Raw genomic sequence first — 24,845 nt, forward strand, 5'->3', positions numbered from 1 at the left:
TGGACTGTTTTGGCTTGCCTAAAAATCACTGGCTGTCAGCTGCACTTTAAAGGGGTTATCCAGCGCTACAAAAACATGGCCACTTTTCCCCCTACTGTTGTCTCCAGTTCAGGTGCAGTTTCCAATTAAGCTCCATTTACTTCAATGGAACTGAGTTTCAAAACCCCACCCAGACTGGAGACAACAGTAGGGGGAAAGTGGCCATGTTTGTGTAGCGCTGGATAACCCCTTTAAGGAATATGTGGCTGACAGCTGAATAAAGCAAAGGGCCACACAAATGATTTAGAAATTGTTCGTGCAGCACATGATTACAGAGTCACATATAATAGCCTTTACATATTAAGAAAGTCTAATGACATCTCTCCGTAAACTTTGCTCAGTAGATATGGTCCTGCACATTCATATGTAATTCCCATTGCCACCTATGTCTCACTTTTCTTTAGGACTCAGTATGTAGTACTCAGACAGGCCAATGATTTTAATGAAAATGTGTAATGTTTTATTTTCCCTGTGGTGGCGCTATAGGGGAACTGAAGATTTACTGTGCACTTTTCCACAAATTACTGCTCATTGCTGGGGGGGTCTTATCTCCCATGAGAACGAAAGGATACTTTACTATAAAGTATATGGGCATCTTAAGTTAGAGTGAAATTGAATGGCAGGGTCAGGTTCACATTTCTCTGTGTCTCTTTACACTGCATCTCTGCTTGTTTAGATGAAAACCTATATATAGGTACAAGCCCACCTGGAAGTTTATGAATAAAGAGCTGATATCCATTACAGCAAGCACAGAATTAGAATAAACAGCAGGCCTATTCACTAGCAAAAATACTAAATATCTATCTATGCAAAAAGTATCATCTATCCATTTATTATTAAGCATTATTAGTCCCAAGCATTCACTTCTACATGCATGTTTTGTTGCCCAAGCAGTAGGTTTTATTATAGCTATTGGTAAACTTGCAGTGCAGATAAGATTATTTATAACATCTGTTTTCTTGCACTGACGTGGTAAGCCAAGCACTGTGATAGTCCATGGGGATATATTTGTGCAATGAGTTTCTATAGCGCCACCTGCTGTCCAGCAGAGGAATCACTGATGATTATCTAGAATTTTGAAGCTGATTTGGATGGAACATCATTCTGGTGTCTTGGTGAAAATGGAGCTGCAACACACAAGTTAAATAACTGATGAAACGAGAAGCAATGCATGCAATAATACACAATGTATACATGCTCCAGATGGATACAACTAAGAGCAATCTCTACATGGGCAGAATATCTAAACAACCCTTTGTACATTTTTCCCCCGAGAAGTTGATTGTGGGTAATTCTCCCAGAGTGGACTGAAGGTGATCTGGCCCCTCAGGTATTATGTCCTAGACCCATTACCATCCACGCTATGGTAAATCAACTCCATAAACCTTAGATGGCTGTCTGGTCTTAAAATTTGCAAGTTTAACCGACACATGGATCCCTTCTGACCATTAGACCACTGGTACTGCCCTGAATCCTGAATAGTCATTCTGTCTATCTGAACCTCTATGTATGAAGCCCCACATAAACTAAAGTACGAGTGGCGGAAAGATACACGCTAATCCATATGTATGTGTAAGTCTATAGCTAATCTATGCATGCAAACGCAACTAGGTACCTTCCTCCACCTGGGGAAAATATGTATATTGCTGCCCTAGCCTTGTATATAAATCCCTTAACCAAGACCCATTGCCTTGGTGATGCCCTGGGACGCATGCTGCTCCAGATATATGCATCCTATCCTTAAAGACGACTGTCTAGCTCTAGCCCATATTGGTTTATAGGCAGAATCGGATAGCAGATGGTCCATGATATACTTATAATCCACTGCGTCCTAATAAAGCCCTATCCTGACAATGCATTCCTCATAATGATCTATGGATCACTATTTTTAGGCTTGGTGCTCTCCTAGTGTATGTGCAGTCACATACCAAAGGCGGCTGTAAAAGTCCCTTGGATGTTAAGGTCTTCCAGTAGTTGTGACACCATGCCAAATTCTATTTTTAATTTAGAGTATTTATGAGGTGCCAACACTTCACCCAACACTGCAAAATTGAACAGACATAGCAATACAAGATGGCACCAAATGGCCCTGTGTGTTGTAAACATAGAGGGAATTTGGCTGGGATTATAGTCCGCAATGCTTAATGTTATTGTCAGCTGTGTATCATGCTTAAAGGACAACTCCCACAAAAATTTTTTTTTGCTCATTTAACACACATTACAAAGTTATATAACTTTGTAATGTGGTTAAATACCCGGCCTGGCCCCCTTCCCCCACTTTCGGACCCCCGACCCCCCACCCCGGAAGTTAAGGAATGTATACATTACCTATTACGATCGTCACGGTCCTCTTCTCCGGGGCGGCATCTGGTGACGACGACGTCAGAGCCGAGGGGCGGTCCGGGTCTTCTTCCTCCTCGGCGTCTTCATGCAAAGTGAATGGGGATGAAAAGGCTGCTGGTGCACATGCGCACCAGCAGCCTTTTCATTGGCTGGAGCGCATCACATGGCTTCCAGCTTGCTCAGCCCTGATTGGCTGAGCACCGGCAGCCTTTTCCATCCCCTGGACCCGGAAGTTGGAGACATCGCTGGATGGCGGACGGCGGCGACGGAGAGGCGGACGGCGGGCGAATCGAGTGGCGATCGTCACCGGAGAGATGGTGAGTATGGTGTCTGTGTGTGTCTGTGTTTTTTTTTTTTTTGGGGTCCCGCGGGAGTTGTCCTTTAAAGGGGTTATTTAGCGCTACAAAAACATGGCTACTTTTCCCCCTCTCATCTCCAGTTCAGGTGTTGTTTGCAATTAAGCTCCATTTACTTCAATAAAACTGAGTTTGAAACCCCACCCAATCTGGAGACAAGAGAGGGGCAAAAGTGGCCATGTTTTTGTAGCGCTGGATAACCCCTTTAATGCTGCAGACTTAGGCACATAGCTAATAGGGAGTTAAAACAAATACCTATATCTTATGCTGATGGCTGTTTACAAAGTAATGAAATCACATGTTCCTTCCAACCCTAAATGTCATAGAGGCTGGGCTGAGCTGTAGCATGCACGCTTCCTTACTCCACTACTCCACCCTGCTCTGCATAATGGATGTACACTGCTCAGAGCTGGAAGCTTAACCCTGTATATCAATCATGCAGAGCAGGGAGAGGTGGGGAAGGAGAAGACATGTATGTACTAACCAGCTGGTTTCCGCAAAAATTTGCAACTTTGCTGTTTGCCTGATGGGCGGACAGGGGGCACAACAAGGCTGGAGAGGATGTGGCATCCTCCTGCACACAATTTACCATGATTTTTGTCTGCCACATTTAGGTAAGACTGGTGAGCAGATACGCTGATCTTGTGAGATCTCCCCAATGATTTTATAACTTTGCAAACAGCCATCAGCTATGAGACTGGTATCATTTGCTTTATCCCCCTATCAGATGTCTGCCCATGTCTGCAGCTCTAAGCATGATATAGAGCTGACAGGGTCTCTTTAAAGAGATTTTCGAGACACTGACCTATATACATTTTGTTTTTTTGTGTGTTTACGGGTTGTTGCTTGCAGCTACAATCCCTAAGCGATAACTGTGCTAAAGATTTTAGAATATGCAGGTCAGCATAAATGCGCCCATTACATTGCCACCACTACCCTCTAATTTATAATGATGATTTTACATATTCCTCAATTATCTATCACCTCAGCAGTTCTGCCAGCTATTTCTTTGTCGCCTATAGCCCCCCCTTCCTTAATGCCCAGGCATTGTACAATATCCCAGCTGTGTTATGAAGGAGCTCACTTTTAAGCTGATGTAATGGTACATGTGTTAACAATCATGCTCTTGAATTAGAAACCCTACCTGGCTTGTATTATTAATGTCTGATCTTTCTGAAATATGTACGTGACGGGACCATTTTTAGGTTAAAATAGTCTGACTGGCAATATTCCACAATACAATCATCTGTCATTAGAGATTATTTAACAGCAGGAGATTAATGTTCTTCTGTGATCAAAGGAGGAAATTAAATAGTGCAGAGTTATTACAACTATGGAATGAACAATACTAAATTACTTTGCTCATATTCAATGCAAATATGAAAAGGGAACATTCTCAATAGAAATGTGACCCCCCCCCCCCATCCCACTCATATAACATAACTACAGTGGGTCCAGAAATATTTGGACAGTGACAAAATTCTGGTCATTAACCCTCTTTACACCACCACAAAGGCTGTGAAACAAAAAACGCCAAAATGTGACTAAAGTGGAGACATTTATCTATGTATAGAGGTTGAACAAAAATCTCACATAATACCCCATTTTCACAGTCTTTAAGGTAATTATATTAATTATATTGTAATCCGTATTCTTCTTCCGCTTTTTCTTCTTCTTTCGCTTCTTCTTCCAGCTATTCTTCTGCGATTAATACAGGCCGAACCAATTTGCGCACGCATTCTGTTCAAACTGTGTTACGAAGCCCTCAAAGGTGAGGAGAGGTGTGCTATCTATTTTTCGTTTCGATCGGATTTGACGTTTTTAAGAAATTTACGTTTAAAGACCCCTAATTTCTCATAGGAAATAATGGCCCATAGGAAATAATGGCCCATAGGAAATAATGGCCACAATGTAAACGCTAACAGCCAATCACAACACATATGCAAATAGCTGAAATATAGCAGCCAATAGAAATTCTAAGGTTTTCTCAGTCAATTCCTGATACATCCACACAGTCACATGTCCACTATTGGTCAATAGCAGATGTAGAAGATGGAAGGTCCTCAGCGATTTTGTCTCACTTACATGAGTAAGATTGTCATGGTAACCAAGCAATGATCTTTACCATTATAAGTAGCAGAGTTCAGTTAGTAAAGTAGCAGAGCTGAGCCAGTCATGTAGCAGAGCCAATACCCACACTATGTAGCAGAACTGAGCCAGCCATGTAGCAGAGCCAATACCCGCACTACATAGCAGAACAGAGCCAGCCATGTAGCAGAGCCGACACCCCCACTACGTAGCAGAGCTGAGTCAGCCATGTAGCAGAGCCGATACCTGCACTACGTAGCATAGCTGAGCCAGCAGCATGTAGCAAAACTGATACCCGCACTACGTAGCAGAGATGAGCCAGCCATGTAGCAGAGCCGATACCCACACTACGTAGCAGAGCTGAGCCAGCCATGTAGCAGAGCCGATACCAGCATGACGTAGCAAAGCTGAGTCAGCTATGTAGCAGAGCCGATACCCGCACTACGTAGCAGAGCTGAGTAAGTAAAGTAGCAGAGCTGAATCAGTAAAGTAGCAGAGCCTATACCCGCATAATACAGCAGGGCTGAGTCAGTAAAGTAGCAGAGCCGATACCCACATGATACAGCAGAGCTGAGTCAGTAAAGTAGCAGAGCTCAGTCAGTAAAGTAGCAGAGCTGAATCAGTAAAGTAGCAGATACCCACACTACATAGCAGAGCTGAGCCAGCCATGTAGCAGAGCCAATATCCGCACTACGTAGCAGAGCTGAGTCAGTAAAGTAGCAGAGATGATACCTGCATGAAACAGCAGAGCTGAGTCAGGAAAGTAACAGATCTATGTCAGTGATGTAGCAGAGCCGATACCTGCATGATACAGCAGAGCTGAGTCAGTGAAATAGCAGAGGTACCAAACTTGCTCTTAAAAGGGAGGTACCAAAGTTGCTCTTAAAGGGGCATTACATAAGTCATTCTTAAAAGCACAGTACCAAAGTAGTTCTTAAAAAGACAGTAACAAAGTCACTCTTAAAGGGACAGTACACAAGTCACTCTTAAAGGGATGTTACATAAGTCACTCTTAACCCCTAGGTGACCCTGGACGTACCTGTAAGTCCAGGGCCACCTACGGGTGTTCAGAGCGTAGCCGCGTGGCCCGGGTGCCGCGGTCCCAGGTGCCGCATATAGCCCGGGGCTATTAGCTGGCATGGTACAATCGCCGTGCCCGCTAATTAGGTAATTGGATGCAGCTGTCAAAGATGACAACTCATCCGATTACCTTATGCAGCCGTTTTCTGGTGTCTAGTGGGGTGGATCGCCCTCTGGGACGTTGTCCCGGAGCAGCGATCCACACATCCGGATCGGGCCGGGGTCTGCGCCATAATGACGCTGATCCCGGCTCGGCACTCGATTGCTTCCGGCTGCAGCAGCCGGAAGCAATCCATAGCTTATCTCATTGATCTATGCTGTATTAGTATACAGCATAGATCTCAATGAGAGATCAGTGTGCATATACTAGAAGTCCCCCAGGGGGGCTTCTAGTATAAGTGTAAAAGAAAAAAAAAGTGTCATTAATAATAAAAAAAAACCTCCCCTAATAAAAGTGTGAATCACCCCTCTTTTCACATGTTATAAAAATAAATAAATAAACATGTTTGGTATCGCTGCGTGCGTAATCGCCCAAACTATTAATTAATCACATTCCTGATCTCACACGGTAAACGGCGTAAGCGCCAAAAAATCCCAAAGTGCAAAATTGCTAATTTTTGTTAGCATCAAATCCAGAAAAATTGTAATAAAAAGCAATGAAAAAGTTGCATATGTGCAATCAAGGTACTGATAGAAATTAAACATCATGGCGCAAAAAATGACACCGCACACAGCCCCACAGACCAAAGGATAAAAGCGCTATAAGCCTGGGAATGGAGTGATTTTAAGGAACATATATTTGTTAACAATGGTTTGAATTTTTTACAAGCCATCAGATAATATAAAAGTTATACATGTTATATATCGTTGTAATCATAACGACTTGAGGAACATATATAACAAGTCAGTTTTACCCCAGGGCTAACGGCGTAAAAAAATAGCCTCCAAATAAAAAAAATGCGTTTTGTTTTGTTTTTCTCAATTTCACCACACATTGAATTTTTTTCTGGTTTTGCAGTGTACTTAATGAAAAAAGTCAGCCTGTCATTGCAAAGTGCAATTAGTGGCGCAAAAAATAAGGGCTCATGTGGGTTTCTAGGTGAAAAAATGCAAGTGCTATGGCCTTTTAAGCACAAGGAGTAAAAGACGAAAAAGCAAAAATTTTAATTGGCTCTGTCCTCTAAGGCAGTGATTTCAACCAGTGTGCCGTGGCACACTAGTGTGCCGCGACACATGGTCGGGTGTGCCGCGGGAAAGTTCCCCAAACTATGGTGCCCCTGTGAAACAGGAGAAAACAATGGGGAAGAGAAACCTGGGGATGGGGGAGATACAGGGGAGAGAAGCAGGGGGGAGAGAGAAACATGGGGATGGGGGAGAGAAACAGAAGGGAGAGAAGTTTGGTGGAGAGAAGTTTGGTGGAGAGAAACAGGGGGGAGAGAAGTATGGTGGAGAGAAGCACAGGAGAGAAGCACGGGGGAGAGAAGCACAGGAGAGAAGCAGGGGGAGAGAAGTATGGTGGAGAGAAGCACAGGAGAGAAGCATGGGGGAGAGAAGCAGGGGGGAGAAGTATGGTGGAGAGAATCACAGGAGAGAAGCATGGGGGAGAGAAGCATAGGAGAGAAGCAGGGGGGAGAAGTATGGTGGAGAGAAGCAGGGGGGAGAAGTATGGTGGAAAGAAGCACAGGAGAGAAGCATGGGGGAGAGAAGCATAGGAGAGAAGCAGGGGGGAGACGTATGGTGGAGAGAAGCACAGGAGAGAAGAAGGGGGGAGAAGTATGGTGGAGAGAAGCAGGGGGGAGAAGTATGGTGGAGAGAAGCATGGGGGAGAGAAGCACAGGAGAGAAGCAGGGGGGAGAAGTATGGTGGAGAGAAGCACAGGAGAGAAGTATGGTGGAGAGAAGCAGGGGGGAGAAGTATGGTGGAGAGAAGCACAGGAGAGAAGAAGGGGGGAGAAGTATGGTGGAGAGAAGCACATGAAAGAAGCAGGGGGGAGAAGTATGGTGGAGAGAAGCACAGGAGAGAAGTAGGGGGAGAAGTATGGTGGAGAAAAGCACAGGAGAGAAGCACAGGGGGGAGAAGAAAACAGGCCCAGGTTTCACACTGAGTGAGTATAAATACATTTAGAATCTATATTATTAACTATATGTATAATATGTACTGTTTTAGTGTCATTTTGTGCCATTTTGGTTGGTGGTGTGCCCCGGGAAATTAAGTATAAAAAGTGTGCCGTTGGAAATCACTGCTCTAAGGGTTAAAGGGACAGTAATAAAGTTTTTCTTAAAGGGCCGGGGTCAAAGTCACTCTTAAAGGGACAGCACTAAAGTTGCTCTTCAAAGGATGGTACCAAAGTCTCTTTTAAAGGGATAGTACTTAAGCTGGTCTTAAAGGGACAGTATATAGGTCACTCAAAGCGTTGGCACCAAAGTCGCCACTTCAAGGGACTGTACCAAAGTTGCTCTTAAAGGGAGGGTATCCAGGGTTAAAGTTTCTCTTAAAGGGAAGTCACTGTTAAAGGGGCGCTCTTTTCAGGCACTATGTATTTCCCTTGAAATGCAAATCTAGTTGAATAATTGATAAGCAATTTTGGGGTCCAGTGTGACCTGTTACCTCTTTATTTCATGACACATTAAAGGGAAACTATCAGCAGGTTGAAAGCATGTAACCTGCTGATATGTCCCTGAAGTGCTTGTGGCGCTAAGGCTGAAGGTACATTTCTTACCTTCATCCTCAGCACTGTTTTCATGATATTAGCAGATTATTACCTGTGCTAATTAGGCCTTTAAATACTACCACCCTCAGTGCACTGATCCGTCCCGGACAGCTTGCCCCTTCTAACGAATATCAGCAGAGTGGGCTGCATTAGTGCACTGTTGGTGGTAGTCTTGCCACCAGTGCACCAAAACGTCTTATTAGTAGGGATGGTACGAACCAAGATTGGTTCGGGTTCGTACGAACCCGAACCCTCGGTAATGATTCCCGCTGTCTGCCCGCTCCGTGCAGCGGGCGGATCCAGCGGGAGGACCGCCTGGAAAACTGGGATACAGCCATAGCCATAGGCTGTATCCCAGTTTTCCAGGCGGTCCTCCCGCTGTATCCGCCTGCTGCACGGAGCGGGCAGACAGCGGGAATCTTTAATTTAAATTAATCTTTAATCTTTAATTTAAATTAAAGGTGAATGTCTCTACTTCAATCACATGACTTTGTCTTTCATCAATTGTAGTGGTGTACAATATGGGGGATATTTACTAACAAATCTAAAAACACGATTTTGTCAAAGATGTTTTGGCATAATTTTCAGTCTAAAGTGTTTAGTCAAATTTATGTAAATTGTCTAATAGCATAGTAAATGTGTCTTAAAAATAATGGTCTTTTAATTAGTCTAATAAATTCACCTGATTTGGAGCAGACGTAGCGATGCGCCAATATATGCGACTTTTTTAAAAATTGAGCAGTTAATAAATTTAGCTAAAAAAGAATTCTGGCGCACTTTCGATCTAATTAACAACAAAAAATCTAATTCAAAAAGTCGCATCTAATTTGGATAGTCTTGTCTAAAAAAGCTTCATAAATTCAAATTAGATTTATTTTGAGCGCAAACTGGATATAGTAGACTAAAAACAGGCACAATTAGTTTGATAAATGTCCCCCTATGTGATTAAAACTGTTTAATGGTGCGTTCACACCTACAGGATCTGCAGCTGATTTTCTGCAGCAGATTTCATTTAAATAACTGAACACAGCATCAAATCTGCTGCAGATCTGCTGCAGATCCTGTAGGTGTGAACGCACCCTAAGGGTATAAACCCACACACCGTATACGCAGCGTATTTACTGCTGCGATACGCAGCAAATACGCAACAAATATGCAGCAGATTAGATCTAAATAACTGAACACAGCAACAAATCTAAACCATCAAATCTGCTGTGTATTTGTTGCGTATCTGCTGCATATACGGTGTGTGGGTTTGTACCCTAAGGGTGCGGTCAGACCTACAGGATCTACAGCAGATCTGCAGCAGATCTGCAGCAGATTGGATGGTGCAGATTTGATGCTGTGTTCAGTTATTTCAATGAAATCTGCTGCGGATCCGCAGCGGAAAATCAGCTGCGGATCCGGTAAGTGTGAACGTACCCTAAATGTCTAAATACTTCTGGGCCTAACCGTTTATTCTATTACATTGGACGTCTGTTTGGGTGGTAACCCATTTTTATGCAAAAAGCACATTACTTATTCAGATGTGTCATTTTGGGAACAAATTACAAATAAACCCTGTATAGTCTGAACCTACATAGAACGCCTACCAAAAAAGGTATGCAAACATAATGAATGCTCTTTCCCTTTTTTCAGGGCATGGCTTGGTAACCCCATAGTAAAATCTGCCCCATCCAGGTGTTGTTGTTTTTTTTATACATATATTTTTAAGTGTCATGATTTAGCAGGCTTTATGTCTTGAACTGGCTGTATATACTGGTGACCCTTCATATGAGTCTGCTCTATACCCTTGCATTACAGCATCTACTTACAGAATGAATAGGTAGCAAAGAAGCCATGTGCCTGGACAGAGGAGTCACTGTGAAAATGTACAACAAGATAATGGCTAGAAGATACAAAATCCAGCTTCGGAAGGTGACCACATTTCTTGGTTTGTCTCCGTCCATCACGCAGAAGGAAATAGTCATAGGAGCAACCTGGCGATGGTTCCAAACTAAATGGGGAAACATGGAGTGTGATCTGCAAAAAATAACAGGTTTACTTAACTCTTAAAGGACACAAGAGGAAAGGGTGTTTTTTTAAGGATTTTTTTATTTTTAATAGGATACATATAAGGTATGGACTAAACAGAAATTACCCCTTTTTTTCATCCCCGGAGCACCTTAAGGCTATGTCCCGGCTGGGTCACGGAACGGCCAGTCTCTGCCCAAATCATCGTGGCCGATACTTAAGTACCGGCTGGATGATCTGTCCGGCCGCAGAGCTCTGATGCGGGCGCATCAGTGCGCGCCCGCATCAGAGCTTCCCCCTGCACACTATGGAGCGAGCGGCCGGAGCCGATCGCTTCATAGTGTGAACTGATAGGGTTTCCTACAGCAGCAATTCATTGAATTGTGGCCGCAGAAAACTGGCATGTCAGTTATTTGCGGGGCCGCACAGGATCCCGGCCGGAGCGTATACGATGTGTATATGCTCCGGCCGGGATCCCATTGAAACTAAGGCATTGTTCCACCCCGCAAAAACTATGGCCGTTGTTGCCATCGGCAACAACGGCCATAGTTTTACGTAGTGTGAACATAGCCTAAAAGTTACAGAAAATCACTGAATGATATCAACCTGTGACTCACCTTGTTCCCTGCAGGTGCAGATAGGACCCACACACAGTTAACTGAGTTAGGGTATTGAGAAGGAAAATGTGGTGTTGAAAAGTTTCCGGTTGTACTGACCAAGGATTCCCCACAGTTTACTATAATATAAAAATGGAATAAAGTTACCAGCTGCCACATAACACAGAAGCAACCCTAGGTCCTGTAACATTATAGCATAGTGACAATCTCTTCATAAGCTGTGGATCTGCACAAGAAACTGCAGGTCCTTAATAACAGTGTTCCCACCATTTCTTTTTCTGACCATTTCCCAATGAAGTTTAGAAAAAGTACAGTGTGAAAGCAACAGTTGAACTAAATATTTACAGATAAAAGACACATTTCAATGCTACACACAATAGTGGGGATGTTCGTTTTGGGGTGATCCACTTCCTTTCTAGGGTGAGCCCAACCATGATGGCGGTCCCTGTCCTCCACTAAAGTTCTCGGGAAATAAAAAAAATAAAAAAAAACATGCAGACTGTGACACACATATATATAATTACATACTATATACAGATTGGATATATGGATTGGAGTCGGTTGGACTATTGATACTGAGCTTTAGTCACAATCGATGAAGGTTTAGATACCACTCTAAAGTCACCTATGGGTATCTGTTTTTAAGACAATAACTGCATCACCTGCCGAACGGACCCCACGACAGATCTTGGATTAAAAGCAGCTATCTGAAGGTACAAGTGGTTTGGGGGAGACAGATTGTGAGGACACAGTCGCTTTAATTAAAAGGATATTCAGAGTTGTATTATTATTATTATTATTCTAAAAATTTGCTCAGCCTGGTACTTACCTCCTCAATCCTGCCGCTGATGTTCTCCCTGAGCGGGTCCCATTCCACAGCCCTTGTTCTGTTTGGGGTCAGCCTGTGCACTGCATAGAACAGCAGCAGGAGTGAGGAGGTAAGTATAGTTTTTACGCACCAGGCTGAGCACATTATTAGAGTTATAATACAACAGGGAATACTTCTTTACAAATTTCCTAACATTGTGATTCTACATCTCCTATGCACATTAAGCATTTTATGATAACAGATAGCAAGTCATCTTCTGGCTAGTGTAATCCTGCAGCTTGCAGTCTCATACAATCCTTCATTTGTGCCCTACGTTGTGATAATGTACATTTGTGTAGATAAAATATGACTGCAGGATCAGACTACACAGTTTGTTTGCTGTCTGTTACTATGGAGATGCATAGTCTGCACGGGAGCTGTACAAAAATACTAAATTGTAGGTCATTTTTATTTAAGAACTATTACAAAGTTGCTTAATTTTTCATTTTAGATGCATTTACAGAATAAAACAATGAAAAGCAAGTTTCAATACTTTCATGTACTCACTTGAACTGTATATTGCCTTAAATCTGCTTCCAATCCTTGAAGTGGTCAATTTTATCTTTGTGAATCTTCCAGAGGAAATTTGGGCAGGTGGAGGAATGATCCCACATGCTTTGTTGATAAGAATGGGAGCCTCTTTGCTGATTCCATCATATACAGTAACAGAGGCCTGAGCACAGTCTATGGAGGACTGAATGCTGAATGACTCAAACTGCAGGAAAACCTACATGGAAGGGAAGTCTAGGGATGACATGTATTCATTCACTTGTACTGCACAGTCACTGCATTATATATATATATATATATATATATATATATATATATATATATATACACACACACACAAACACACACACACACACACACATACACCAGTACCTTGTCCTCTGGAACCCGGATTACCCACACACAAGTTGTAATGTTTAGATTCTTCTTGGACTCCCATGAAATTATACCATGTGCATCTGGCAGCAGGTAACTACAGATATCTACAATAACAGAAAAAGGCATTTAGGTTCTGACCTGCAAAGGCTTTGGTTCCTAAATTACACAAATAATCAAAGAACTACAGTTCAATACACTGTGTAAATGTGGCCGTTCATGCACTATGTGGCCTGTATGTCTATTTCTAAATACAAATCTTGTGTCATTGATAGGAAGCATAAGAGGGCAGGGGAACTTAGGGACCATGCTGATGTAGTGACACTGAGAAGAAGACCAGGAGACTTGAGTGCAGCCCCTTCAGAGATCTGGCTAGACACATGCTTCCTGGTCTTGAAGGAAAAGACATTGACAGGTCTACCACAAATCAAAGAGCTGTATTTTGTATACCCACTTGCACTGACAAAATGATAAATCACATCCTGCAAAAATCAATGGCCCTCAACAGTACATTTACTCCTCTTGTGGTCACTATGTCAATACAAGTCACTCAGCCAGGGATGCTCAATGATTCTAGAGGATACATTCTCTAACACTATTACAAGTCTTAATCCACAACTTAACTGCATTCATAGAGCTTGTTAATCTTGGTAACATCCAAAGAACTTAGCCCAACACGCTGACCAATCAGAGCATGGGGGTTGCCAGTCGGTTCAAGGGTAGGTTTCCCAGAATCACTTGCAAAGGCAAACCTATAACAAGTACAGATTGACACATGGAAGACAATAAATAATGTGCTTTACAGTAAGCATGATTTTACATCCACCTGGCAGCCTAGGAAAGTACTGTGTTCATTGACCTTTTCATATATAAAACTAGTTTTAAACTTATCAGACCTAACCAACTTACTTGCCATAGTGAAGAACAGACAGGTAGTCATAAGGTACTCCTAGGTTTTGGGTGGTCATTTTGTAGAAATTGCGTTCTTTGTCTAAAAAATATGGAAGAACAGGACATGAAGGAAATTATTCGTAGTAGAAGAAGTGACAATAATGAAAGATAAGAAAAAGCCTATGTATAATTTATCACTGCATGATTACCAAGATGCAATAGTTTGGGCTCATTGCAGAGATGTTATGAGGAATAGATTACATTAAATGTGACTTTGGAACTGTCAGAAGCATCTAGTACACTAAGATTGTCCAATGTCTTATGTATGTTCTATAAGACATCATATTTTCCACTGTGATAAAGAGACATCAGAACCTACTAAACACCACATAGAGTAAGTGTCATTGCTTTTTGATGAAATCCATGTAGTGGTCACCTTAAAGGGGTTATCCAGGATTAGAAAAGCACAGCTACTCTCTTGCAAAAACAGCCTCACTCCTGTCCACAGGTTGTGCGTGGTACTGGAAGTCTACTCCATTCACTTCAATGGAGCTGAGCCTCAAAACCACACCCAAACTAATGACAAAAGTGGTGCTGTTTCTGGAAAAAAAGGGGCTATGTTTTTCAAAGCCTAGATAAACATATATCATTCCTGAGATAATAAGAAGGGAAATACTAAAAGGGCAGACTAGATAGACCCAGTGGTCTTTTTCTGCTGCTTCTATGTTTCCATGTATTCCTCCTCCAGTTAAAACACAGTACTGTACAAATGTTGTAGGGGTGGAAAAATGCAATAAAGTAAGAATCCTTTTGAAAATTGAAGAGTTAACAGTTTATTTGTATCAATTAACAAAATGCAAAGTGACCACACAAGAAAAATCTAATGCTGCGTTAACACGAAACGATAATTGGCCCGATCGTACGATTAACAATGTCGGAGTAACGATTTTTTTTCCATAACAATCAGCGTTTAGACGGTACAATATATCGTACGGAAATTCTTTTGCGATCGTTTTGCGATCGCTTAAGCCTATCTCACACATTGGTTACGATCTGCGAAGTTTTTGCGAACGCCGAACAACGATTTTAGAACATGTTGTAAGATCAAAATGAAGGATTTCTCGTTCGTCATTTGATCGTTTTCAGCGTTTACATGTACTATTATCGTTCGAATTCGATCATTATCGTGCGAATTTGCACGATAATCGTTCCGTGTAAACGCAGCATTAATCAGATCAATTTTTTATGTTATGACCTTTTGCCTTCTAAACAGCATCAGCTTGGTCACAGTTTTGAAGGAGCTCAGCAGGGAGGTTGTGCCAAACGTCTTAGAGAAGTAACGCCAGTTCTTCTGTGGGTGTAGGCTTGCTCAGTAGTAATACTAAAGGTAGCCATACACTTTCAATACTAATTGGATGGATATCTGTTTAGCCCACAGCTATTCCTTCAGTCTTCCCCATGCACATGCATGCTTGATTTGGTCAAACACATGTGGGCTCTCAGTGGGAGAGGGGGACAGACTACTGTAGGGAAACTTTGATAAGGTATTGAAATTCTACAAGTCCAATTCCTTTGCCTTAATACTGTCATATGCATCAGGCAGTTGGCTGGTCCTGTTGAAATCAGCCAGCATCTTGTCTGACTTTACTCCTATGTGTATTGGCCATAGAGATGGACTACTCTGATTAGGCCAAAATATATTTCACCTGTGGACAAAATGTTACTTGTGTGTCTGATTTAACCCTTCAGCAGTAGTACTGGAATATAAGGACATGCATGGGATAATATTGTACTGCCTGTCATACCTTGGCTGATGTTTCCCCAGTTAATGCGGATATATTTGTCTCTGTCACTGCGACACTGCTCATGTTGGAAACCCAGTGAGTGAAGCAGTTCATGCTGTATTATACCCCAGTGCAGACACCCTGACTTCATGAGGGATAGGTCTTGTGCACCCCCTACACGCCCAACATAGGACCAGCACCTATTTAAGATGACAGAGAAACATTATCATCACTTAACCCTACAGATAATGCATACTGTAATATTATTGAATACATTACTATAATTTTTTTTTATGAGTTCACAATTTTACATATTTTTTCTGCATACAATTTAATCACTTCATTTCAGCAACAGGTTTCACAGATGAGACCACTGAGTTTGCATAAGGGCTAAGGAGGGGGTAGGCCTGCAACAGAAATGTGCAGGATTCTGGATGATATGATAGGGATAAGTATGGTAATAAGGTTGGTAGTCAGTAATATGACAACAAGCTTTCCATGCTACTCAGACCAATAGTTTTATACCTTCCTTTGGTTTATGTCCTCCCCTGAGGAATTCTGGTATATGCCAGAAAGAAACATGTCAGGAGGATAGTTCCCTGATACTGCCAGCCCATCCCAGCTATACCCCTGTATAATTATACAGTAGAACATCATCATCATAAAATCTGACGTGAAAAATGAAACTGTATGATGTGGACTGACAAGTAAACCAGCCATCTCCAGCATTTCATCTCTTTAATAAGAAGATTAAAATGACGTCACAGCCATTGATTCCCTCCAATTTACTGTTATGAAAGTGGTTAATAAAGCGTGTGGCATGAAAGGCCAAGTGCTGACCCTGATCACAGAGAAGGATTCTTTGTATATTGACCAAATCACCATTGTCCGCGCTAGTAACAAGCTGTCTCTTGTTTTTAATTTGCTCAGGCTGTATGCACACAACATGGCTTTGTAGAGTCATTCTGTGAGCTGCTCATAACTGTGGCAAAGCCCCCCTCCCCACCAATTTAACAAAGCATCAATATCATATCTATAGAATTCTAACCACTGACAGCCCCACTATGAGCTGATTGAACAAACTGTAATACTCTTGCAAGCATTGCGGCCTTTTTATTGTTTGTCAAGCAGAGCTCCTTACATGTATTATTGCCCAGACCCAAGGAGTTTACATATATGCTTTAGAAAAGCATGTAGAGTCATCAGATGGGGTTCTGCTTGTAACCTCTTTTTGTTAACTTGATCTGAAAGCTGTTTCCAACTAATAAACAAATGATAAGTGCTAGGACCCATAGTCAGCTCCAAAAGGGGTGGTGTTGTGCCGGACCTCAGGAGGTGCCATATTGCAGCCCATCTATTCTATATAGGTCACTGCCAGCACATATATTTTCTTTTGTTTTAATATCCAGACTCCACTATCAGTAGAAAACAGCTGCAGCCCAGATGGGGATAGGGTTTATAGGGTGATAATGGCACCATAATGATGGCTGATTTACATGCCTGTGGTTCACTTTGGAGAAAACATTACAATTACCCAGACCATTACTTTGAATGGTAGTGAGCTTTTCTGCATCTACAGACTAAATGCTCATTCAAGGTTATAAAATAAATTACTTTTGTGTTTATTATCAAGTGATAATTGATTCATTAACTTCCCTCGGCCTGTCGCTCACAGTACGACTGCTTAAAGAATGATTCTAAATACAATGACATGGAATTGTCACAACCCTCCCACCTCGACATCTTACAATCAATCATTCAATCTAGGTAAATATCCAGCATTTACAGGAATTTTCATGCTAATTAATTCATAGTTTTTGTTTTTTTTTTCGAGAAATGTAATGAATTTTGTACACAACATCTGAACATTTGCATGTACCTCCTTGCAAAGTCTTCACCTATACAGAATAAACACCTCAAAATGAATAAGCGTGACCATAGGAAGCCCCTAGTAAGAGGTTACTTAAAGCACCTCTGTACCCACAATCTGACCCCCCAAAACACTTGTACCTTCGAATAGCTGCTTTTAAAGGGGTTATCCAGCGCTACAAAAACTTGGCCACTTTCCCCCTACTGTTGTCTCCAGTTTGGGTGTGGTTTTGAAACTCAGTTCCATTGAAGTAAATGGAGCTTAATTGCAAACCACACCTGAACTGGAGACAACAGTAGGGGGGAAAAGTGGCCATGTTTTTGTAGCGCTGGATAACCCCTTTAATCCAAGATCTGTCCTTGGGTCCGTTAGGCAGGTGATGCAGTTATTGTCCTAAAAAACAAATTTAAAACTGACTTTGTCCCGGAGGAGCGATCCACACATCCTTCACCTGCCGGGGTCTTCGCCAAAATGGCGCTGATCCCGGCTCGGCACTCGGATGCTTTCAGCTGCAGCAGCCAAAAGCAAACGAGTGCCGATCTCATTGATCTTTGCTGTATAAGTATAAAGCAAAGATCTCAATGAGAGATCAAAGTGTATATACTAGAAGTCCCCCATGTTTTAAATAAAAGTAAATAAATAAACATGTTTGGTATCGCCGCGTGTGTAATTGCCCGAACTATCAATTAATCACAATCCTGATCTCGCACGGTAAACGGCGTAAGCACAAAAAAAATCCTAAAATGGCAAATTGCGCATTTTTGGTCGCATCAAATCCAGAAAAAATTTAATAAAAAGCGATCAAGAAGTCGTATATGCACAATCAAGGTACCGATAGAAAGAACACATCATGGCGCAAAAATTGACACCTCACACAACCCCATAGACCAAAGGATAAAAGCGATATAAGCCTGGGAATGGAGCGAGGAACGTATATTTGTTAACAATGGTTTGAATTTTTTACAGATAATATAAAAAAATATATACATGTTACATATCATTGTAATCGTAACGACTTGAGGAACATGCATAACAAGTCAGTTTTACCCCAGGGCGAATGGCGTAAAAACAAATGCCCCCCAAATAAAAGAAATGCGTTTTTTTTGTTCAATTTCACCACACATTGAATTTTTTCCTGGTTTCGCAATGTACTTTATGAAAAAATTCCACCTGTCATTGCAAAGTACAAAAAATAAGGGCTCATGGGGGTTTCTAGGTGGAAAAATGCAAGTGCTATGGCCTTTTAAACACAAGGAGGAAAAAATGAAAACGCAAAAATGAAAATTGGCTCCGTCCTTAAAGGGAACCAATCACACAAAAATTGTCTATAAAGCTAAGGAAATGTGCTGGTAGATCAGCCAGCATGCTTCCTAACCATCCCCCTGTCCCCTCCATCCCCTGTACATAGAGCCCGCAAAGTTAGTTTATTAGTCTCCCGGGCTCTATGCAAATTACCATGTAAGTAGTCACGGTGGGCGGGCGGCTTCTTCAAATAGTCATGGTGGGCGGGTGTCTTAGTCCGTGTCCTGTTGCCGGTTATCACACCCCTCTGGGCGTGTGTAGAAAGCGCCGCATGGTGACGTCATTAGGGGGGGCCGGCATTGCACGTTGGCCTGGCCGATGTCTTTACTAAGCTGCGCATGCGCAGTACTGTGGGTGAAGCCGCTGCTGTACTACGCCGCGCAGGTGCAGTACCGCAGCGTCTTCTCCGGCTGCACTGCGCATGCGCAGCTTAGTAAACACGTGCAATGCCGGCCCCCCCCTAATGACGTCACCATGCGGCGCTTTCTACACACGCCCAGAGGGGCGTGATAACAGCGCCGGAGCCGGCCCAGGACACGGACTACTTGAAGAAGACACCCGCCCACCATGACTACTTGAAGAAGCCTCCTGCCCACCGTGACTACTTACATGGTAATTTGCATAGAGCCCGGGAGACTAATAAACTAACTTTGCGGGCTCTATGTACAGGGGACAGAGGGAAAAGGGGGATGGTTAGGAAGCATGCTGGCTGATCTACCAGCACGTTTCCTCAGCTTTATAGCCAATTTTTGGTTCCCTTTAAGAGGTTAAAGGAGAAGTCCAGCGAAACTTTTTATTAAAGTATTGTACTGCCCCCCAAAAGTTATACAAATCACCAATATACACTTATTACGGGAAATGCTTATAAAGTATTTTTTCCCTGCACTTACTACCGCATCAAGGCTTAAAGAGTCACTGTCGTATTTTTTTTTTTTTGCAGAAATCAATAGTCCAGGCGATTTTAAGAAACTTTGTAATTGGGTTTATTAGCCAAATCTGCCATTATCTGCATGTAAAAAGCCTTTTCCCAGGTCCCCCCCTCCCTCCTCTTTTTCATCCACTCTCAAAAATCTGAAAATTGTGACTTGTTGCAGGAGACGTACCCTGTCTGCTCTAGGGAGAGGGGAGGGGGGAGGAGGAAGGAGGGAGTTAGCCGGCAGCAGAAAGCAGATAACAGAGGATTACAGGCACGGAGCTGGGTGACAGCTGTAATCCGAGCTCAGACAGGTCACTGGTGACTGTCACAGGAGATATCCCGTGAGGGATTTGTAGATTAACTCTTTGTTGTCCTGTTTTGGTCTTTTCTTTAGCTCTCTCCATAGGAGAACAATGTAGACAGGGGGGAGAGCTTCAAACTGCTTTTTCATGATAAAAATGCATTTTTCGGATAATAAACCCAATTACAAAGTTTCTTAAAAACGCCTGGACTATTGATTTCTGCAAAAAAAAAAATCACGACAGTGGCACTTTAACTTCCTGGATAAAATATTGATGTCACGACTCCCAGAGCTGTGCGGTCTGTGGCTGCTGGAGAGGATGATGGCAGAGGGATGCTCAGTGTCCCTCCAGTACCCTGTGTCCCTCAGTGTCCCCCTGCCATCGTCCTCTCCAGTCACAGCCCGCACAGCTCTGGGAGTCGGTTCGTGACGTCACCATTTTATCTAGGAAGTGAAGCCTTGATGCAGTAGTAAGTGCAGGGAAAAAAGCACTTTATAAGCATTTCCTGTAATAAAAGTATAATGGTGACTTGTATAACTTTTGTGGGGCAATACAATTCTTTAAGAAAAATTTTCGCTAAACTTCTCCTTTAACGATCCAGCCCATGTTCAGTATTCACACAGCTGATGAATAGGAGACAATCTGCCTGGAGCATTCCTAATGATGAGGAGGGTGGGGACGAGGGACAGAGAGGGTGTGCCAGCCTAATGCATACACAATCTAAGCCCGGGCCGTTGGGCACGAGGACAGATCTTGGATTAAAAGCAGCTATCTGAAGGTACAAGCGGTTTGGGGGGGGGGGGGTTAGATTGTGGGTGCAAAGTCGCTTGAAGATGGCTTTATAGGGCTCCCACTTACCTCAATGATTAACCTATGTTCAGTAGGTTCCTAAGATCGGGGGGGGGGGGGGGGGGGGGGGGGAGATCCTATTCATGGGGGTGCACAATAAGTCTCATAATTAATAATCATCATAATCACTTTGAGGGGCACAGGGTATGTTATTATTAATTTTATACGTACAAAGTAAATGATTACTTATTTCAGCAGGTCTAGGTAATAATATAATTTTAAGCTGAAAGTACCATTTTATGCAATAAATTTCATTGGGCACAGCTAAATCTTCCTGTGGTCTATATGGGGAGGGGTAAGCAGCAGCCAGACAGCTTTGGCAGTGGTTTATCTCTCAGAAAACAAAGGGGTCAGGCACTGAGAATCCATCACACCCAACCTTTATCTCCACCGACATCATCTGTTGATGGGGTTTGAGAGAGCCCACGTGCAGAGGGTTCGGCATAGATATAAAGTATATTAAGACCCTAAAGGGAAATCATCAGCAGGCCTATAACCTGCTAATAAGTGCCTATCGGGCATGGGACGCTGAGGATGAAAAGAAGTTTCTTACCTTCATCCTCAGTGCTGGATATTAGTAGTTAGTTTATTATGCTAATTAGGCATTTTGGTGCACTAAGGGGGTGCACCAATCCACCCAGACTGGCCCTCCTTATAAATAATGGGGCAGTGCTTTCCCTCTTTCTGCTACTATTAGTTAAGATGGGTAAGCTGGCCGGAGGGCCAGTGCTCTGAAATGCCTTATTAACGTATTAATTGACTGCTTATATCCTGAAATGGCGCCGAGGGTTAAGGTAAGAGACTTACCTTCATCCTCAGTACCCTGTGCACTATAGTGACATATCAGCAATTAGATGCCTCCCTTTAAGGCTAATTATGTTTTCAGGAAAAGAGAGCGCTGGGACTAAACCAAGGACACAAAATTAGACTTGAAGTTTGAAAGTTTTAGAAATTGTTATATTTCCACATTCATAGTTTTATAAAACCTTTACATGGAGCATCTCCTCCATTTTAGACAAAAGGTCCATACAGACCAATACTGGAAATGTTTTAAACAAGACACTTACCCATCATAGGGTTGGATCCTCAAATAACTTGGTTCTCTGCGCCGTGGAATGAATCGTACACACGTAAGAACCTCTATCTCCTCCATGGCACCTTGGATGAGCATCTTCTCCTCTGAGGCTGCAACCCATACATCTTAATAACTTATTCAGAACAATCATTTATAACAATGATGTATAACCTATGGTTTCCCAGCTGCAGCAGAACTACAACTCCCAACAGCTTGGGGCAACAATTTGCAGAATACTGACTTCATAGACATAAGACGAGAGACAGGTACGTACTGTAGTTGTTAGACAGGGTGTAAGGCACATGGACCCAACCGTCTACTGATTTTGACCAGAGACAAGATTTCCCTCTACAGATGACAGCATTTCTGTTCCTTTTAACAGCAATGTCTCCTTGCAACATAAACCGAGAGCTACCTGGATAGACAGAAAGTAAGTCATAGTAGTGAACATTGATGAGCGAACCGGGTTCGGGTTTGAGTCGATCAGAATCCGAACGTTCGGTATTTGATGAGCGGTAGCTGCTGAAGTTGGATACAGCGCTAAGGTTGTCTGGAAAACATGGATACAGCCAATGACTATATCCATGATTTCCACATAGCCTTAGGGCTTTATCCAAGTTCAGCAGCCACCGCTAATCAAATGCCGAACGTTCGGGTTCGGATCGACTCGAGTATGCTCGAGGTTCGCTCATCTCTAGTAGTGAACACTCTCCCTGGTCCCCATTGCATGGTATGGATATTCCTCCTATGGATATTAGCATTATGATGTTACATACCATGATTTGAAGATAAAATATCGGTGAATATATCATTGCTGGAATCTGTATGATCTGTGCAAAGAAAACATGGCTGAAGGTTATAAAAAAAAAAGTTCTGCTGACAATTCCAAGAGTCTACTAAGAAAGTATGACTGACCTGAACCACTGGATATCAGCTGTGTATTCTGCTATAACAAATGAGAAAAAAAAAAGAAAAGAAAGTTATAACCCATAGGACGATTCTCCAAAACTGTCTATCCCTCTTATGTAAGGAAGCCCACAAAATGAAAAGACTGTGTCCAGTATACAAGTGATACTAGCTATAATACTAGAATCTGAGCTGTTATCATGCAGGACTCTAAATAAAAGTACAGCTCAATTTCAACACTGTACTAACACATATTGCCCAAACTGCGTTTTTCTTTCACTGTTTCACCATTACAGTACATTTTTATTTTGGTGATGGTCACATGCCACAGAGACTCCACATGGGACCTCCATCACAGAATTCATAAATATAACAAGAGAAAAAAAACATTGCATGTAGCATTTTATGTCCCCTTAAGACTTCTGTAAAATGGGCGGAAAAACTGACAGACCCCCTTTAAATCAATAGGATTTGTCAGGCTCTGGGATGGAAGCTCTGAATAGAGCCTATGAAGAAGTGTGAACACAAAATCAGTCGGCTAAACACAGCACAACATTTTTTCACAGGATTCAATAGAGGGATCTCCAATTAAATTAGTGTATATTGCACAGAGTCCTTATGTCATTGAAACAAATGGCATCTGTTGCTCTCCACTACAGTCCACTACACACGATACGATAAAATACCATAGAAAAAAAAGCTGTTGAAATTTAGTGGACGGCCCCATTTAATAGCAAATAATTATGGTTATTTAAAAACAGCAGCCGTTTTTTTTTAAATAACGTCTCTTATTTGCCATGGTGGCCATCCACACACTTTCAACTGTGTGTGAACAGAGCCTTTCTGTGTTTTCAATCCACTTCTGGTTTTGGTTGAAAAATACTGAGCAAGAATACTGTGTTCCCACATAGCCTCAGGCTGGATTCACAATCACACTCCAGACCCATTTCCTAGAACTCAATATGTGAGTTTATACTGGTAAATTAGAAAGACCAGGCTAGTATGACTGTATGATAGAGATTAATAGGCATCATACATACCTGTAGGGGGTTCCCTGCACACAAGCCTATGATGGCACTTATAAAAAGCAGGAATGAGGGCGGCATTGTGGTGGATGGCTGAAATGTGATGAGAACAGTTCCCTGTCTTTATAAAGCAGGAGCAGGGAGGGAGAAAGTAATGATGACATGGGTGAGCACTGATACGGAACATGATGATAGGTGGACGGTGTCATAACTGTTTTACATAGAAACTATTTTTTAGATTTCCATTTGAGCCAGAGCCAATAATCTCATAGGCAGAGGCGTATAAACATTGGTACAACTAAAAATGGTGGCATCTCCGTAGTGATGAATTAGATAACGGGTATATTCCCACGCTGCAGATTTCCTCCAATTAATTCCATAGTAAAGTTAAAATCTATAACAATCCCTAGTATATAAACATATCCTATCGATGGAATTTCCCTATGTGCTGGTAAATAGGAGCAGTGCCATGAACCCACACTTTTCAATGGTGCTTTCTTTAGGCAGATTTCAAAAGACATGGCAAAAGTTACTGATCGCAGTGGGTCTCCCTCCTCTCCAGCTGTCAATCAAATTCAACTTGTTTGCTCCATTAGTAGTGATGAGCGACCATCAGAAAATGTCCCTGTTCAGCCATGCGCCGAACGCAAACACTCAACATTTTAGTCTCGCCGTCAGGATGGGTGGATGCTGCCCTAAGGCTGCCTAGAAAACATGCATACAATGTATGGCGTTTGGAGAAATGTAGTCCACTGAAATCAATAGGCTGCTAATAGAGATGAGCGCAACTCGAACATGCTCTATTCCAATTGCTCATCTCTAGCTGCTAATATAATACATAGACATATTGGGTGCTACAGAGGGAGAGAGATGCTTTTTAAAATGTCATTATAAAAACTTTTCACATTTCATAGAGACATGCCAAA

The 24,845-nt window shown here is 42.3% G+C and overlaps 1 protein-coding gene across 2 annotated transcripts; it reads right to left on the bottom strand.

Moving 5' to 3' along the window:
• Positions 1-977: 977 nt before the first annotated feature.
• LOC138789650 (embryonic protein UVS.2-like) lies at positions 978-22,930 on the bottom strand. 2 transcript variants are annotated; one of them, XR_011362749.1, is made up of 13 exons: positions 22,904-22,930; positions 22,765-22,818; positions 22,263-22,403; positions 21,981-22,098; positions 15,696-15,874; positions 13,909-13,990; positions 13,624-13,751; positions 12,997-13,106; positions 12,622-12,841; positions 11,247-11,365; positions 10,431-10,638; positions 3,883-4,026; positions 978-1,166 (listed from the first exon to the last, which is right to left on the bottom strand). XR_011362749.1 is itself a non-coding variant. In XM_069968407.1 (12 exons), the coding sequence occupies exons 3-12, from the start codon at positions 22,387-22,389 to the stop codon at positions 1,108-1,110; spliced, it is 1,350 nt and encodes a 449-aa protein (XP_069824508.1). In that variant the 5' UTR covers positions 22,390-22,403; positions 22,765-22,818; positions 22,904-22,930; the 3' UTR covers positions 978-1,107. The 2 variants fall into 2 exon arrangements, 1 of the variants encoding a protein (XP_069824508.1); XM_069968407.1 differs by lacking the exon at positions 3,883-4,026.
• Positions 22,931-24,845: the final 1,915 nt, after the last annotated feature.

The sequence above is a fragment of the Dendropsophus ebraccatus genome, chromosome 4 (genome assembly GCF_027789765.1).
Source record: "Dendropsophus ebraccatus isolate aDenEbr1 chromosome 4, aDenEbr1.pat, whole genome shotgun sequence".
Taxonomy (NCBI): Eukaryota; Metazoa; Chordata; class Amphibia; order Anura; family Hylidae; genus Dendropsophus; species Dendropsophus ebraccatus.

Coding starts and splice junctions, on each gene's coding strand:
- LOC138789650 (XM_069968407.1), bottom strand. CDS start 22,389: ATGTTGCAAGGAGACATTGCTGTTAAAAGGAACAGAAATGCTGTCATC. Junction 22,099..22,262: donor CACCCTGTCTAACAACTACA/GTACGTACCTGT, acceptor TATGGGTTGCAG/CCTCAGAGGAGAAGATGCTC. Junction 15,875..21,980: donor AGGATCCAACCCTATGATGG/GTAAGTGTCTTG, acceptor CATCTTAAATAG/GTGCTGGTCCTATGTTGGGC.